The sequence below is a fragment of the Pseudorasbora parva genome, chromosome 16 (genome assembly GCF_024679245.1).
Source record: "Pseudorasbora parva isolate DD20220531a chromosome 16, ASM2467924v1, whole genome shotgun sequence".
NCBI classification, from domain to species: domain Eukaryota; kingdom Metazoa; phylum Chordata; class Actinopteri; order Cypriniformes; family Gobionidae; genus Pseudorasbora; species Pseudorasbora parva.
The window spans coordinates 42,906,732-42,924,155 of NC_090187.1; the positions used below are offsets into that span (position 1 = coordinate 42,906,732).

General features: G+C 37.4%; 1 protein-coding gene across 2 annotated transcripts in view; it reads right to left on the bottom strand.

Moving 5' to 3' along the window:
- nedd4a (NEDD4 E3 ubiquitin protein ligase a) overlaps window positions 1-17,424 on the bottom strand; it is a 70,170-nt gene that overhangs the window by 12,442 nt on the left and 40,304 nt on the right. For both annotated transcript variants that reach the window (XM_067419114.1, XM_067419112.1), the window contains 9 exons: window positions 11,663-11,826; window positions 8,807-8,927; window positions 8,540-8,689; window positions 6,270-6,341; window positions 3,821-3,940; window positions 2,703-2,921; window positions 2,453-2,530; window positions 1,287-1,341; window positions 320-378 (listed from right to left, as the gene is read on the bottom strand). In XM_067419114.1, coding sequence (XP_067275215.1) covers window positions 320-378; window positions 1,287-1,341; window positions 2,453-2,530; window positions 2,703-2,921; window positions 3,821-3,940; window positions 6,270-6,341; window positions 8,540-8,689; window positions 8,807-8,927; window positions 11,663-11,826 — 1,038 coding nt within the window. The remainder of the gene's footprint in view (window positions 1-319; window positions 379-1,286; window positions 1,342-2,452; window positions 2,531-2,702; window positions 2,922-3,820; window positions 3,941-6,269; window positions 6,342-8,539; window positions 8,690-8,806; window positions 8,928-11,662; window positions 11,827-17,424) is intronic.

Here is a 17,424-nt window from a genome sequence, read left to right on the forward strand (position 1 = left end):
CACACACACACACACACACACACACACACACACACACACACACACACACACACACACACACACACACACACACACACACACACACACACACACACACACACACACACACACACACACACATTACAGGAAATTAATGGGAAGAAATGTACAGGGTTTCAGGCTCAGAATACTTTTAGAAACAAGATATGGCAAAAATCTCTGTGTGTTACAGCAGCCCGTCTCAATGGGATCCATTAATGGCTTAAAGATACGTTTCTATTGGCTCAGGCTTCAATGCCTGACTGTACATGAACATTAACAGAAACAGGAAACCACTTACTGGACCAGTGATGGCTGAGTTCTGTAGTCTTGGATCTTCCCACTGTGTGGCTTTTGTGTCTAAACAAAACAATAAAAACAAAAAATGTTAAAACAATAAAAACAAATTTTTTTAAAATAATAAAACTAAAAATGTTAAAATGGTAAACATAGAAAAATGTGTGTGTGTGTGTATATATATAGATATATATATAGATAGATAGATAGATAGATAGATAGATAGATAGATAGATAGATAGATAGATAGATAGATAGATAGATAGATAGATAGATAGATAGATAGATAGATAGATAGATAGATAGATAGATAGAAATAATGAAAAATAAAATAAGTCTGTTAAAAAAAATTGTACTGTGGTTAAGTACAAATAAAAATATAAATTAAATTAAACTTTTATCAATTTGAAAAAGTTTATAAATATAATGTAAAAGATGTTTAAATATGAAATAATTTAAATAAAATTTAAATGAATAAATAATAATAAATGAGAAATTATAGTATGATTTTATATATATTTCTTTATATATATATATATATATATATATATATATATATATATTTATATATATATATATATATATACACACACACACACACACATACACACACACAGATATATATAAAAAGGTTATAAATGAAATAACTATGTTTATAAATATTATATATATATATATATATATATATATATATATATATATAAAGTACTATCAATTATATACTCATATTTATCATTTTAGTATTCATAATTTATTTATTAAAATTTTATTAATTAATTTTATTATTTAATTAATATTTACAAATCTTTTACATACATACATATATTTAAAACATCATATACATTTTTTGGCGTGAAATAAATACATTTTTAAATGCACATAAAAATTGCACATATCAGTTTCAGATTCATAGAAAAAGCTCAACATTGTTTTTGTTTTTTTATTGTTGTGGTTATGAATGTGCCACTTACTGTGATCAATGTAGAAGATTCTGCCATCACTATGTACTCGCTCCTCCCAACCAGGCTATAAGAGACGACACACACACACACACCTTTTCAACCTCTGCCCTGAACATCCCTGCATCCCAATTCACATACTATCCATACTAAATAGTATTCGAGAATATAATTAGCATGTCCCAAACCGTAGTATGCTGAAAAGAGTATTCCAAAGATACCCAGATGGTTTACTATTTCCGGTCAGAATTCGAAGTGCAGATCGATGCACACTCTAACGGCTGATATTACCCACAACCCATTGCGAATCGGATGAGGATTCAATTAGAACTAGGCGGATAAAAAGGGTTAAAAAACTACAAACATGAAGGATGTGCGAGTCTGATGGTTAAGTTGAGGTTTAAATAAAGGTTTGAGTGATCAATTATCAGTATTTAACCTGATGAAAATATATTTATACAGTGTTGTCCACATTATATTTCACCTGCAGCAGCATTGTGAATTTTTGTAATTACACGTTTGGCCATTAACTTTTAAATGCTTCATTATATTTAAACTGCAAACACATGAGAAGAGTCTCTGCATTAAAGACACATACATAGCAAATCAACGTACGACTACATTTCTCTCCAATACGGCAGGAAATGAAACTGAATGTGGAGGATTTTAACTGTGACGAATGATTGACAGGGCAGTTAAACGGTGATGGGATGCACGTTTAACTGAGCGTCAGAGTCCCTTAAAGGGATAGTTCACTTTAAAATGAAAATCCTGTCATCCTTTACTCAGCCTCAGGTTGTTTCAAACCTGTATGAATTTCTTTCTTCAGCTGAACACAAGGGAAGATATTTTGAAGAATGTCAGTAACCAAACAGTTAACTGGAGCCATTGACTTCCATAGTTTTTTTTTTCCTACTATAGAAGTCAATGGCTCCAGTTAACTGTTTGGTTAGTTACTGACATTCTTCAAAATATCTTCCCTTGTGTTCAGCTGAAGAAAGAAATTCATACAGGTTTGAAATGACTTGAGGGTGAGTAAAGGATTTTTTAAGTGAAGTATCAAAAGTATTCACTTTTTCTTCACAAAAAGAGTACAAACTTTTAGGTCGTAGTATAAGTAGGCGAATTGGGACACAGCAGGTGTCAATAAAATCACATCATGACATCATCCCTCTTACCGGCAGTGGGCCGAGGTCAGTGGGGTCTAGGGAGACTCTCCTCCTTATTTGCACGGGAACCTTCAGCCGGGGATCGTCCTGTGATGGAACAGGAAACAGGATGGCAAACTCAGGAAGTACATCTCAGCATGAACAATGGTACAATCAAACATTGGAAAACACTTACTGTAAAGTACTGTGACAAATTATAATAGTCATATAATGTATCATGGCAATGCCATGGATTATCTCGTCAAAAAAAAAAAGTTACCCATGTGGTGGTCTTAGTGTTGTGGTCTATGAAAAACGGCCGTCCATTTGGAGCGCTGCGCACCTCCCAGCCGGTCGGCATCAGTCCCACGTGCTCCGGCGTGTGTGTGTGTGTGTGCTGCGGTGACACTTCTGGGGAGAGCAGGGGCGGAGCGTAGCCTGTGGGATTCTGGGAAAGAGACATGGCCCCGCCCGTCACCTCAGGGGGCGCCTGTATGAGCTGAAATACAGAGGTCAAAGTTCAGGGAGACTGATGAGTTTGAGAAATAATTTGCATTATTACGCAACAAATTAATCGAAATTAGACCGGAATCACAAAGCGAACTGATCTGGTGCTTTCAACGCACGGCAACCATCTTCCCAAACTTATAATGAGATGCACTTATATGCCAAATTAAAAAGCTTGATGGTTTAAAATTTACAAATGAAGAAATTAAGATTAATTATAGTTCTGTCAAATATAATTCATCCTCTTCTTCTTATATCCATTTTCTTAAATTATTTTTAATAATAACAATAACAAAACATTATAAAATAATAAGAGTACAAATAAAAAATATAAATTAAATAAAAATAAAAATGTTATCAATTAAAAAAGTAAATATAATAGAAAATAAAATATGAAATCTTTTAAATTTAAATAAATAAATAATGAATAATAAAATGATAAATATGAATATAAATATGTAGAAATTAAGACAGTCATAATTAGAATTATTTTACTTATTATTATTATTTATTTTATATTTTACAGAGTGGTTTATTATTTAATATTTTTATTTTGTAATACTACTACTACTAATAATTATTATTATCATTTATTATAACTATTTTCACTTTCATTGTAGATTTGATTATTACTAAATTATTGTTTACTTTCAAAAGTATTAATAATTATAATAATAATAATAACAATAATATTAATAATAAGTATTATTATTTTAGTCACATATAATTATGCAGCCAATTTGTGCAGCCCTACAAACAAGCAAAGCATTAAAAGTGAAAAAAATAAAATAAAATAAATAATTATTATTATTATTTAAGGTTATTTCCCTCCGAATTGTGCAGGCCAGAGCTTTCTCTACTGAGAACCGTTCAAGCAGGAAGCAGGCGTACCTGAATGAGCGGTCGAGTCCAGGTTGTCGACCGGCTCTTGTGATTTACGTAATAAAGTCTCCCTTTACTGTCCTGCTTTTCCTCCCATCCCGGAGGCAGCCCGGCAGAGGTGGGTAATAACTTAAGGGAAGAACGGAAAAGGATAAAGTGAGCAACAAAATGAAAATATAGAGAGGGGTGAAATGAGGAGAACAAAAAATGGAAACAATCTATTACAAATTGTCCGTTTGGTTCAGAAATAGCCATCAGTTAGGAGTGTGCCTCTCAAACACACTGTCCTCTGGGAGCAGATGAGTGATGTATTGCGAGGTTCAGGGCATGCTGGGAAATCTGGGGCAGCTAAGATTACACATCATGTGCTGAGCAAAACACTGAAACTAGAGCACGCGGTGAGAGTTCGGTCTGGGCTCGAATGGATACACATATGTACAGTCAAGTCCATAAATATTGGGACATTGACATAATTCGAATCTTTTTGGCTCTATACACCACCACAATTGAATTAAACAAACAAGATGTACTTTAACTGCAGACATTTAGCTTTAATTTGAGGGTATTTACATCCAAATTAGGTGATCGGTGTAGGAATTACAACAGTTTGTATATGTGCCTCACACTTTTTAGGGGGCCAAAAGTAATGGGACAATTGGCTGCTCAGCTGTTCCATGGCCAGGTGTGTGTTATTCCCTCATTAATCCCATTTACAAGGAGCAGATAAAAGGTTCAGAGTTCATTTCAAGTGGGCTATTTGCATTTGGAAACTGTTGCTGTCAACTCTCAATAGGAGATCCAAAGAGCTGTCACTATCAGTAGCTGCGTTTCCATTACGGATTTGCGAAAAACTTTTGCGATATTTCTTAAATGTCGATAAAAAACTATTGCGAAATGACAGCGTTTCCATAGCTGCAGTTTTCCTATCGCGATAGGCCATTCCAAAATGATAGCACTTAGTAGGTTTGTATATCCCATCCACCACACTAGCCATTATTTTTATTGGAAGGAGACGTGTCCAATGTCCAAGCATTAATGGCAAGGAAAGCCCCTTAGGTTACTTAAGCGGCACGGATATGAGGTGCGTGTGTGTGTGTGTGTCAGATCTGCTTCAAGGTCTTCATGATAATGTAGCATTTCTGTGTTTAGAATCTAGTATTACTGTAATCCTATACTGTCTTTAATGAGTTTAATAAAGAACTCCGTCTCCTCTCCAAACAAACCGAACCAAAATGTTTGAATTTGCATGGTAACTCAAATGTTTTTATTTATTTATTTTTACCACTTTCGTTATTTTGGCTAGACATTTCGTTTGTTGGGCATATGAACTGAATTTAGAAATGCTTTGGAAAAGAAAAAATTGGCATTTAATAAACAAAATAATTTTTTTGAAATGAAGACAGCGTTTGGAGTGAGTGCATGGCATGCAAAATAATTAGTTCCCCGAGTACACAAATAAAAATAAGACAGTTTATAGTTTATAATTATGTCTTGAACTTATCTGTATAGCTAAAAATGAGAGTACTGTGAATCGTTTCATCTCTCTTAAAGGAAGAAGGAAAAAATGAGAAAACGTCGGCGCTTTTATCGGCCGTGGGTTAAAGAAAACAGCCTAACTACGAAACTAAATAGGCCTAAGTACGTTTAGGCCTAAACATTAGCCTGTAATATTATTATTTTAATTCATATGTTGATTATGAAAAGTGAGCAGCATGAGTAAGAATCGCAATATGTTTGAGACCTGGGGAGTCACATGATTTTGATCACTTCGAGTATTATCTTTCTTAAAAAAAACATTTAGTTTTGTATAAATTGTATTTTTCATTTTGATCGATGTTTCATCAATTAATTGCCTGTTTATTAGATAAGAAGCAAACTAAGATCGTCTGGAATGGATTGACGTGCGTAACTGGCCTGTTTCCTCTGCCTTTGAGTAAGGCTGAAACTAGCTCTTTCTGTTTTAATACATTTCTTGAATATATGTCTTAATTACAGTATATATAGCCTGTAGTCCTTATTAGGAGAAAATATGTCCTTTTAACTACATTATCTTGTTATTACGACACAATTGAGTGGAAAATAGCTATAGGCCCTATGTTGCAGCAATGCGTCACCGCAACAGGTGACATGTAAATGCGAAAAAAACGTTTCCATTGCAGTTTTGCGAAAATGTCCTTTTTCGAATTGCCTGAAAAACCACCTCATGAGAGCGTAATAACTTTTTTGCGATATATGGGAGTTTTTGCGAAATTGCCGCGTTTCCATTGGGCGTATTTTCAATTCGCAATTTCAATTTGCGCAATTAGAAGAGTTATGGAAACGCGGCTAGTGAAGCAAGCCATCATTAGGCTGAAAACACAAAACATTGTGGTGGTGTATAGAGCCAAAAAGATTAGAATTGTGTCGATGTCCCAATATTTATGGACCTGACTGTGTATGAATCTTTCGCTGCTCTCACCACGGGGTGAACAGGATGCTCTTCCACCGTGAGGTTTTGTCCACTTCCTCTGCGACTGCCGTGACCCTGCGGCTGAGAAAAACACAGCAGTTGAACAAAATCTGAGACGAAACCACACATTCTGTTATGTTAAAAATATTACATATATAAATGTTTTTTATACTTTTGCAAATACACTAGCTTTAAATGTAAAAGTGAGCACATTTACATGCATGCTTAGTATTAAATCAATCAATCAACTTTATTTATATAGCGCTTTTACAATGCCGATTGTTTCAAAGCAGCTTCACAGTGTCAAACAGGACAATATTGCAACAAAATTTGATTCGGCTGTACAGTCGTTCTGGAGAAAACAGTGATGTTATCATCTTATTTTAATTCATCATAGAGCAACAATGTTGGCAGATCAGATTAGTTTATAGAATTAAATAAGACCTAATAAATTAATTTTATTTAAACAATATTTCGATCACATTAATGCAATTAAACTCATAATCGTAACAATCGCTTTGAACTTTCAATGCACACATCATTATTAATCTCAATTTACACGTCAGAGGTCATGCAAAATTATCAATATAGTCAAGGTTGAATTCACTTGGAGCATCATGACTCAAATGAATCAATCATATATGAATCAGTGGGTTAATGTGAGGAATATTTCTTATATGACACCACATGTAAATTTGGCATCTTAAATAAACATCTGTAAGACGTTAGAAAAATGTGAGAGTTGCTTAAAGTAGATAGTTAGGATGAGTCTGATCTGATTGTGTCAGTATGATTTTTAAAATGTTTTCTGCTGCATTTATTTGATAAATATACAGTAAAATGTTTAATATTGTGAAAAATTATTCTCATTTAAAACAGCTGTTTTCTATGTGAATATTTAGTAAAGTGTAATATATATCCTGTAATCAAAGCTGAATATATCATTACTCCAGTCTTCAGTGTCACATGATCCTTCAGAGATCATTCTAATATAATGATTTGCTGCTCAAGAAACATTTCTGATTATTATCAATGTTGAAAACAGTTGTGCTGCTTCATATGTTTGTTTTCTGGATTCTTAGAACAGCGTTTATTTGAAACAAAATGATTTTGTGATATTTCAATGTGCTGTGGTCTCCTAGGTCAGTGGTTCTCAAACCTGTCCTGGAGGACCCCCAGCACTGCACATTTTGTATGTCTCCCTAATCAGACACACCTGATCCAACTCATCAGCTCATTAGTAGAGATAGCAAGACCTGATGTGGGTGTGTCTGATTAGGGAGACATACAAAATGTGCAGTGCTGGGGGTCCTCCAGGACAGGTTTGGGAACCACTGACCTAGGTGACTAAACACCACCTAAAATGAGTGTCTGTAAGTAGATTTAAAAATATAGACAGTGACAGGAGATGAAATAATCGGATGAATTTCCCAAACTGAATTTTCTGAAGTTTTAATCCAACCCAAGCCGACTCGAGAAGCAGCGGCTGTTAAACATGCACAATTATTTCACCACAGGGTGTCAGCGCTTGCCTAAACTAGTGACCGCGATACTGAAGTGTGTGACACCACATGAATAAGATGAATAAAAACATTTATTAAATTACTACTCAGTGTACTATACTATTCGACCATTTTTAATAGTCAATCATTTTATATAGAATAGTATATAGAACAGCGTGTGGGCGGGGCTCTCGCGGCAAGTGCACCAGAGATTAATAGAAAAATAATAAATAAATAGAATAATATAAATAGATACAAAACTTTTCTAAAATAGATTCATTGCGTATTGCCGTCGCGGGTGGTTAGGACAAAAACTCGAATTAATATGGACAAGATATCTTTTATCGCGTGTTGCGGCGTCGCGTGTAGTTAGGACACAGAGAGTGACTCTGTAGAAAAGTTTGTCCCTTTAGGGCTACCGTAGAAACATGGCGGCGCAAAATGGCGACTTCACTGTAAGGGACCCGTGGTGCGTGTAGATAGAAACGGCTCATTCTATGGTAATACAAACATAACGGTCTTAATACTCAACTGAAAATATAGTTATGTATATTATATTGCATTTCTGTAAAAAGATCCTCATGAATACTACACACTGTACCTTTAATGAATTGACAGCCAAAAAACGTAGTAATAATTTGTGTTCTTGTGCATGTAGGTGCGCTGAACATTGTCCTTTGCCAAATACTTTATTCCTCTCATTTGTGACGCGTGCATGCGAGTGTGTGTGTGTGTGTGTGTGTGTGTGTGTGTGTGTGTGTGTGTGTCTGAACTGACCGTGAGGGACGTGCGTCTGTCGTTTCCTGGCTGCAGTCGGCTGAACTCCTCACAGAATCCTGTGAACTCCATTGGGGAGTGAGGGGGAGGCGGCGAGCGCTCGCTGTGGCTGTATAGCGTGGACTCATCTGCCGTTATGATCTCCCAGCTCTACGAAACACACACACACACACACACACACACACACACACACACACACACACAATGTGAAGGTGTGCCGTTTGTCCATGTGTTCAGAAGAAGTCACAGAAGTGTGTGTGTGAGTACCTCAGGTGATTCTCTGCGCTCGTGGTTCTCGTCATGTTCAGATATTTGTCTGCGTGTGAGGAACGCCCGCTGGGACTCATTTTGTGTATCCTGTCTCTGTTCATTGTCTCTTTGAGTGTCCCTGTAAATCAGGACAAAACACACACACACTTCAGCGCTCAAAATGACCCAGAAAGACTCAAAGCAGGTGAGTGCGCCGCTGACCAGCGGAGAGCAGAGGAAGGAAATAACAGGCCTGTCTAAGGTATAACAGGATGACTGGCTTCTAAAGAGTTTTATGTAAGGAGCAAATTACCTGCTGATTGTTGAAAATCAACAGAAAATAAATGGATTGTCTGACACACACACACACACACACACACACACACACACACACACACACACACACACACACACACACATTTACAGGGTCAAAATTATTTGTGTATATTCTGATTATAAAAACTTCTGACCTTTTTTTAATGATTAGTTAAATATTTTCATACAGAGAGAGAAATGAAAACAAAACGTAAAATACATAAAACATAAAAAAAATGATAAAACTAAAAAACTAATTAAAAATAAAATATAAAATAAAGTGCAAATGGCATATTTGGTGTACTAATAAAATAAAAAATAACTAAAAATGAATAAACCAAACAAAACAAATAAAATATTAAATAGCATGGCCTTTTGTTTCTCAGTCAAAGTGCAGAATGTATATTTGATATACTAATAAAATAAAAAACAAATTAAAATAAAACTAAATAATATAACAAATAATAAAACAAACAGCACATAAAATATAGTCAAAGTGCAAAATGCATATTTGGTGTACTAAATAAAAGAAATACTTTTTAAATGCAAAATCTTAAAGGGGCGGTGAAATGCTGTTTCATGCATACTGATCTTTTTACACTGTTAAAGACTTGGAATCCCATACTAAACATAGACAAAGTTTCAAAAGTTAAGGTGGACGTTTGATGGGAGTATTTCTTTGTCAAAAATACTACTTCCGGTTAGTCATAAGTTTCGGCAAGTTTTTTGAGATCATGCGTCCCCTTTGACGTTAATGGGGGCGGAATTTCCTTGTATGGGCCTTACGGACAATTCTACCGGAAGCGCGTGAGAGAGAGAGAGAGAGAGAGAGCGAGGGAGAGAGCGAAAGCAACAGCCTACGCCCATCAAAGCGCTGGCTTGTAGGATGCTAAACAGGTAACATAACAATGTGCTAAACATAACAATGTCACCAAAAAAGTGCGTTTTTGGTTGCCAGACCAAGACAGTCCTGCACAGATTCCCCAAAACCCCGCGTTAAGGCAACAGTGGATGTAATTTGCTTTTCCGGATCAGCAACTGAGTTGCGCAAATGTTTATATCTGTTCGCTGCATTTCGGTGCCGACTGTTTCATAAACAAGGCCCAGCTCGACGCCGGCTTTTCCCAATCGCCTAATGCTGAATGATGGAGCAGTCCCAACGATAAAGGTCCCAACGTTAGAACCGCAGGCTGTGAGTGAGACTGCTTCAAATGTCTGTGTTTTTGCCTATGCTCATCAAGTAGCCCAAACATGATCACGTATAGTTAATTGATCAATGGAGCATGCGATGTGTAGTGCGTGTACATTTGTTTAGCTGGCCACTATATGTGTAACTTTATGTTTGTGTATTGTAAAAGCACTCCAAACAACTATACACAAAGAGTGGGGAAATATGTTGAACTAAATAAGCGCGCTTCTTCATTCAAATGCGCTACTATTCCGTGTCTTTCTATGTAAACACTAGCCTGCGGTGCAAAACCAGTCCGCTTACTACAATTGTCTACACTAACCACACGTAAACACACACACACACACACGTGCACAACTGCACTTCCCACATGTACACCTTCAAAGACAAAAATACGACGATATAATTCAAGTATAAATATGTAAATAACACAAGTCGCTAAGCATATTATATAGTTAGTGTATAACTTGTACCGTAGTGTATAGAGACGTCCTGCTCTAGTCGTTTTTGCTGCTGCTCCTGTTCAACTGCAGCCTCTGGGTCTGATTCCGGATCATAGATGTATGGCTGTATCTGATTAAAAGCCATATTTATATTTTGAATAAAGTTTTTTTCCCGCTGTTAGGGATGACGCACTCGACTCAACACAATAGCAGCGCGCTGCTGCACACGTCATTATTTAGCTCCGCTCACACGACACGCCCCCACCCGCTCGGCTTTTTTCGGAAAGACTCGGAACAGCGCATCTTTCTTATATAATTATAAAAAAAATAAAGACTTTTCGGAGATATGCAGGATGCAATGCTACTCTGTAGGTACTCAAGATTGACATGACACTGACTGAAACTGAGTGTTTCACCCCCCCTTTAACATTGTTTTTTGCGCAAAAAACGTTTTTGATTTACTAAAAACTAATTTAACAGTAATTAAAGTACATTGTAATTCAGATAGTCACTTTGCTTAAAACCATGTGCCAAATGAATTAATTTAAAAGATCAATCAGTGTGTGTGTGTGTGTTTGCCATGGCTATTACACAGGTATTACAGGAGAGGGTGAAATATGAGGACATTACCCATGTCCCCACTTTTCAAAAGGCTTATAAATCATACAGGAGGAGTTTTTTTGAGAAAGTAAAAATGCAGAACGTTTCCTGTGATGGGTAGGTTTAGGGACAGTGTCTGTGTGTGTGTGTGTGTGTGTGTGTGTGTGTGATGGGTAGGTTTAGGTGCAGGGTTAGTATAGGGCGATAGAATGTAGTTTGTACGGTATAAAAACCATTACACCTATGGAATGTCCCCTCATTTCACAAAAACAAACGTGTGTGTGTGTGTGTGTGTGTGTGTGTGTGTTTTAAGTAGGTGATAATTACTGGATGGTGGGTCTGTGCCACTGTGTGGTCCTGCTCTCATGGTTGACGTAGTAGGTTCTCCCGAGGTTGTCCTGCCTCTCCTCCCAGCCAGGGGGCAGTGCAGGCAGCTGATGGGGATGATGAGGACTGCATAATTCATGAGGCTCCAAAAACTCCCAACCAGGCTACGAGACAGACATGACCAGAGTATTACAACATTGTGCTGTTACTTTTCTTACAAGCAATGCTTTGGGAAATCCTCTCTTTGTGTGTTAATTGGGCAGACATTTAAATGCTTTTCATGCGAAGCGACTTTATGGTAGTACACATCACATAACAACCCCCTGAAGCGTGTCTCTTATTATGAAGCTCCATTTAATCTATGGTCATGCAGTTTTGGATGGTGTGGAATTGCGCCTGTATTTCTCGTCCGATGTGAACACACACCATCAACAAAGCCCTCGGCTCGTACAGTGAGAGCGGGCTGGAAAAGTACACAGTGACTCTGCTGTTAATTTATTGAAGTTATTGTTCATAAATATAACAAATGTTATTAGTTTGCTGAAGGCTTTGTTTATTTTGGTTGGAAACTCGATGACATTCAACGTCCATGACTGAACACATACTGCACTTCAAAACGACAAGAACAAAAGCTCATGTTCAGCGGTGTCTCCCTGTGTAAAACTCACCGCCAGTGTGCTCTAATGCTGAAGGCTTACTAAAGCTTTGACTGCTAAGGTTTTCTTTTGTGGTTTATTTGTGAAGTAATTAGGGCCGGGACTTTAACGCGGTAATTAAGATTAATTAACTACGGGACTTTAACGCGTTAATTAATTACGCAAAAAAAATAAAATAAATTTAATCACACTTATTTTTGCCCCGCGGAACGTTTTTCAATGAATGAGTTTCGACGGACCGATTATACTGGAACACCAACTAGCGCTCATGAGTCACGACAACAACAAACCATAGTGAACATGAACGAAGAAGCTGATGAGACCGCATTGCTTGGATGGGAAATTTTGTTTTAAAAAAACGAAAGGATGGAAGCGTCGACAAGAGCATGGTTGTGTGCAAGCTATACAATATGGGTGTCCAAAGTCGGTCCTGGAGGGCCACTGTCCTGCAGAGTTTAGCTCCAGCTTGCCTCAACACACTGCTAAAGTTTCTAGTATGCCTAATAAGACCTTAATTAGCTGGTACAGGTGTGTTTAATTGGGGTTAGAGCTAAACTCAGCAGGACAGTGGCCCTCCAGGAGCAGGATTGGACACCCCTGCTATACAACAAGGAATTAGCGTATCACCGCAGCACATCGAGCCTCAAATATCACAAATATGCTTTTGCTACACTTAATGGCAAACATTGCACTGGTCTGCTGGACTGAAATAAATAAACAATATTTTGTTGATTAAGCTTATGTATTCAGTCATTATTCAATGGTATACTAAAAATCCATGTGAAAAAATATAGCTGCAAGCAGCCATTATCGGGGCCAAGCGCAAAGAAGAAGACAAGACATGCCAGCATGGCTGGAAGTCTCAAGCCAACTGCAACAATGAGCCATTAAGGACCTATTAAGTTGATTTTAGGCAAAATAGCAGTCAAATTTTAAATACAGTCAATAATAATGGTTTAATGGTTTATCACTTTCGACCAATAGGTGTCACTGTTACGAAACTGATGTGGTTTAGTCAGATTGAGATGACAATGACACATGCAAAGTTTGGTGTCAATATGTCAAAGCATTGCAGAGATACAGCCTCAAGAGTAATTTTTGCATCATGGCTCAACTCTGTTGCAGTGGTATATGAAAACTGTTTTGTCTATCAATCCGAAATCCATAACTATTTGTCAGCATGGTCTGAAGACGATACGGATCAATTTTGGTGAAAATCGGACAAACGGTCTAGGATGAGTTTGAAAAAGTAGGTTTTTAACAAATAACAAGACGGAGGACAGATAGGTTTGCAAAATATGGCACAATTGGTATCCATGTTCTCGGCATGAGCCATTGACTGTATTATGACCAGTTTCATTACAATGGGTTAATTTAATCAAAAGTTATTCGCATTTCTGTACATTTTATTACAACTTTTGACCACAAGGTGGCGCTACCCCGAAACTTTTTGAGTATCTTCAGGACATGGAGCGGAAGACACATACCGAGTTTTGTAACGATACGCTAATGCATTCTTAAATTATAGCATTAGCATTTTAAACCGTAATACTGCATTGAAGTCAATGGGAATTTCATGTTTTGTTTTATTATAGCGCCACCAAGAGGCACAATCCCACCAATTTTTTTATGTGTCCTCATAGTGAGCCCATACATATGTGTGTCAAGTTTGGTGAAAATATCTCATTTTGTTTTGGAGTTATAGACATTTATATGAAAAAACACGTAAAAAAGGACTGACACCTGACTTTGATTGGATTTTACTACCCCTTACTATCAATATTTTGAGATTTGGGCATTAGCGTATAGCTATCGACCTATGTTTCCGAACTTCTGAGGCTGGTTTCGTCTCGATCGGACTAGCGGTTTCGAAGATATCAGCAAATGTTTTTTAAGCACTAAATTACAACTCTGCGCAAACCATATGCCGAAACCTGGCAAGTCTGGTATCGTTGGAGTCGGCAAGGATTCAGGAGACCAAAAAACACACTCCCATCAAAATATGTCAACCACACCCAAAGTTATAAGCGTTTGAAAAAAAAAATTCTCCACTAGGTGGCGCTGTTTCGAAACTTCTCAGGCTACTTCAGGGCATCGTGGTGATGACCCATACCAAGTTTCATAACAATCTGTTCATGCGTTCATAAAATACAGCATTTTTGCACATAATTCAAAATGGCCGACATCCAAAATGGCCGACATGGTAAAATTGGATATCAGTCGACTCGGCATGACGCCCTGAATCTAATGAGACCAATTTTATGATTTTTGGATAAACGGTTCAGAAGTTATAAGCCAAAATAGGCATTTTTCGTATCTCCGGACAGGTAGGTGGCGCTGCGCCGAAACGCTGCATGTTGCTTCAAGTCATGCTTGTGATGACATGTACCAAGGTTGGTTTGAATACGATAAAGCGTTGCGGAGATATAGCCTTTAGTGTGTTTTTGCAACCTCCACGTAAAATTTGTTTGTGCGTTTATTGAAAACGATTGGACGAATCAACTTGAATTCCATAACTTTTTGTCAACATGCTCTGAAGATGATCTGTTTCAATTTTCGTGAAAATCGGAGCAACGGCCTAGGAGGAGTTCGAAAAAGTAGGTTTTTCAGAAAATTCAAAATGGCGGGAAAATTTGCATACCGGAAAATGACATCATAGGGTGAAATCGAATCGGCTTGAGCCAAGGAATCCGATGAAAAAAGAATTTTGTTTCTAGCCCTTAGGGGTCAAAAGTTATAAGCATAAATATGAGTGAAACTTTGGACAGGTGGTGGCGCTAGAGGGATTGAGTTAGAGGCACCAAATTTGCTATAGTGACAGCTCAGACTGGCCTCTATGAGTGTGCCAAATTTCACAACTTTTTACCATACGGTTCTATGGGCTGCCAGAGACTCCTATGGCGGAAGAAGAAGAAGAAGAAGAAGAAGAAGCAGAATAATAACAAGCAGCCATTATCGGGGCCAAGCGCAAAGAAGAAGACAAGACATGCCAGCATGGCTGGAAGTCTCAAGCCAACTGCAACAATGAGCCATTAAGGACCTATTAAGTTGATTTTAGGCAAAATAGCAGTCAAATTTTAAATACAGTCAATAATAATGGTTTAATGGTTTATCACTTTCGACCAATAGGTGTCACTGTTACGAAACTGATGTGGTTTAGTCAGATTGAGATGACAATGACACATGCAAAGTTTGGTGTCAATATGTCAAAGCATTGCAGAGATACAGCCTCAAGAGTAATTTTTGCATCATGGCTCAACTCTGTTGCAGTGGTATATGAAAACTGTTTTGTCTATCAATCCGAAATCCATAACTATTTGTCAGCATGGTCTGAAGACGATACGGATCAATTTTGGTGAAAATCGGACAAACGGTCTAGGATGAGTTTGAAAAAGTAGATTTTTAACAAATAACAAGATGGAGCACAGATAGGTTTGCAAAATATGGCAAAATTGGTATCTATCTTCTCGGCATGAGCCAATGAATGTATTATGACCAGTCTCATTACAATAGGCTAATTTAATCAAAAGTTATTAGCATTTTTGTACATTTTATTACAACTTTTGACCACAAGGTGGCGCTGCCCCGAAACTTTTTGAATATCTTCGGGACATAGAGCGGAAGACACATACCGAGTTTTGTAATGATACACTAGTGCATTCTTAAATTATAGCATTAGCATTTTAAACCGTAATACTGCATTGAAGTCAATGGGAATTTCATGTTTTGTTTTATTATAGCGCCACCAAGAGGCACAATCCCACCAATTTTTTTATGTGTCCTCGTAGTGAGCCCATACATATGTGTGTCAAGTTTGGTGAAAATATTTCATTTTGTTTTGGAGTTATAGACATTTATATGAAAAAACACGTAAAAAATGACTGACACCTGACTTTGATTGGATTTTACTACCCCTTACTATCAATATTTTGAGATTTGGGCATTAGCGTATAGCTATCGACCTATGTTTCCGAACTTCTGAGGCTGGTTTCGTCTCGATCGGACTAGCGGTTTCGAAGATATCAGCAAATGTTTTTTAAGCACTAAATTACAACTCTGCGCAAACCATATGCCGAAACCTGGCAAGTCTGGTATCGTTGGAGTCAGCAAGGATTCAGGAGACCAAAAAACACACTCCCATCAAAATATGTCAACCACACCCAAAGTTATAAGCGTTTGAAAAAAAAAATTCTCCACTAGGTGGCGCTGTTTCGAAACTTCTCAGGCTACTTCAGGGCATCGTGGTGATGACCCATACCAAGTTTCATAACAATCTGTTCATGCGTTCATAAAATACAGCATTTTTGCACATAATTCAAAATGGCCGACATCCAAAATGGCCGACATGGTAAAATTGGATATCAGTCGACTCGGCATGACGCCCTGAATCTAATGAGACCAATTTTATGATTTTTGGATAAACGGTTCAGAAGTTATAAGCCAAAATAGGCATTTTTCGTATCTCCGGACAGGTAGGTGGCGCTGCGCCGAAACGCTGCATGTTGCTTCAAGTCATGCTTGTGATGACATGTACCAAGGTTGGTTTGAATACGATAAAGCGTTGCGGAGATATAGCCTTTAGTGTGTTTTTGCAACCTCCACGTAAAATTTGTTTGTGCGTTTATTGAAAACGATTGGACGAATCAACTTGAATTCCATAACTTTTTGTCAACATGCTCTGAAGATGATCTGTTTCAATTTTCGTGAAAATCGGAGCAACGGCCTAGGAGGAGTTCGAAAAAGTAGGTTTTTCAGAAAATTCAAAATGGCGGGAAAATTTGCATACCGGAAAATGACATCATAGGGTGAAATCGAATCGGCTTGAGCCAAGGAATCCGATGAAAAAAGAATTTTGTTTCTAGCCCTTAGGGGTCAAAAGTTATAAGCATAAATATGAGTGAAACTTTGGACAGGTGGTGGCGCTAGAGGGATTGAGTTAGAGGCACCAAATTTGCTATAGTGACAGCTCAGACTGGCCTCTATGAGTGTGCCAAATTTCACAACTTTTTACCATACGGTTCTATGGGCTGCCAGAGACTCCTATGGCGGAAGAAGAAGAAGAAGAAGAAGAAGCAGAATAATAACAAGCAGCCATTATCGGGGCCA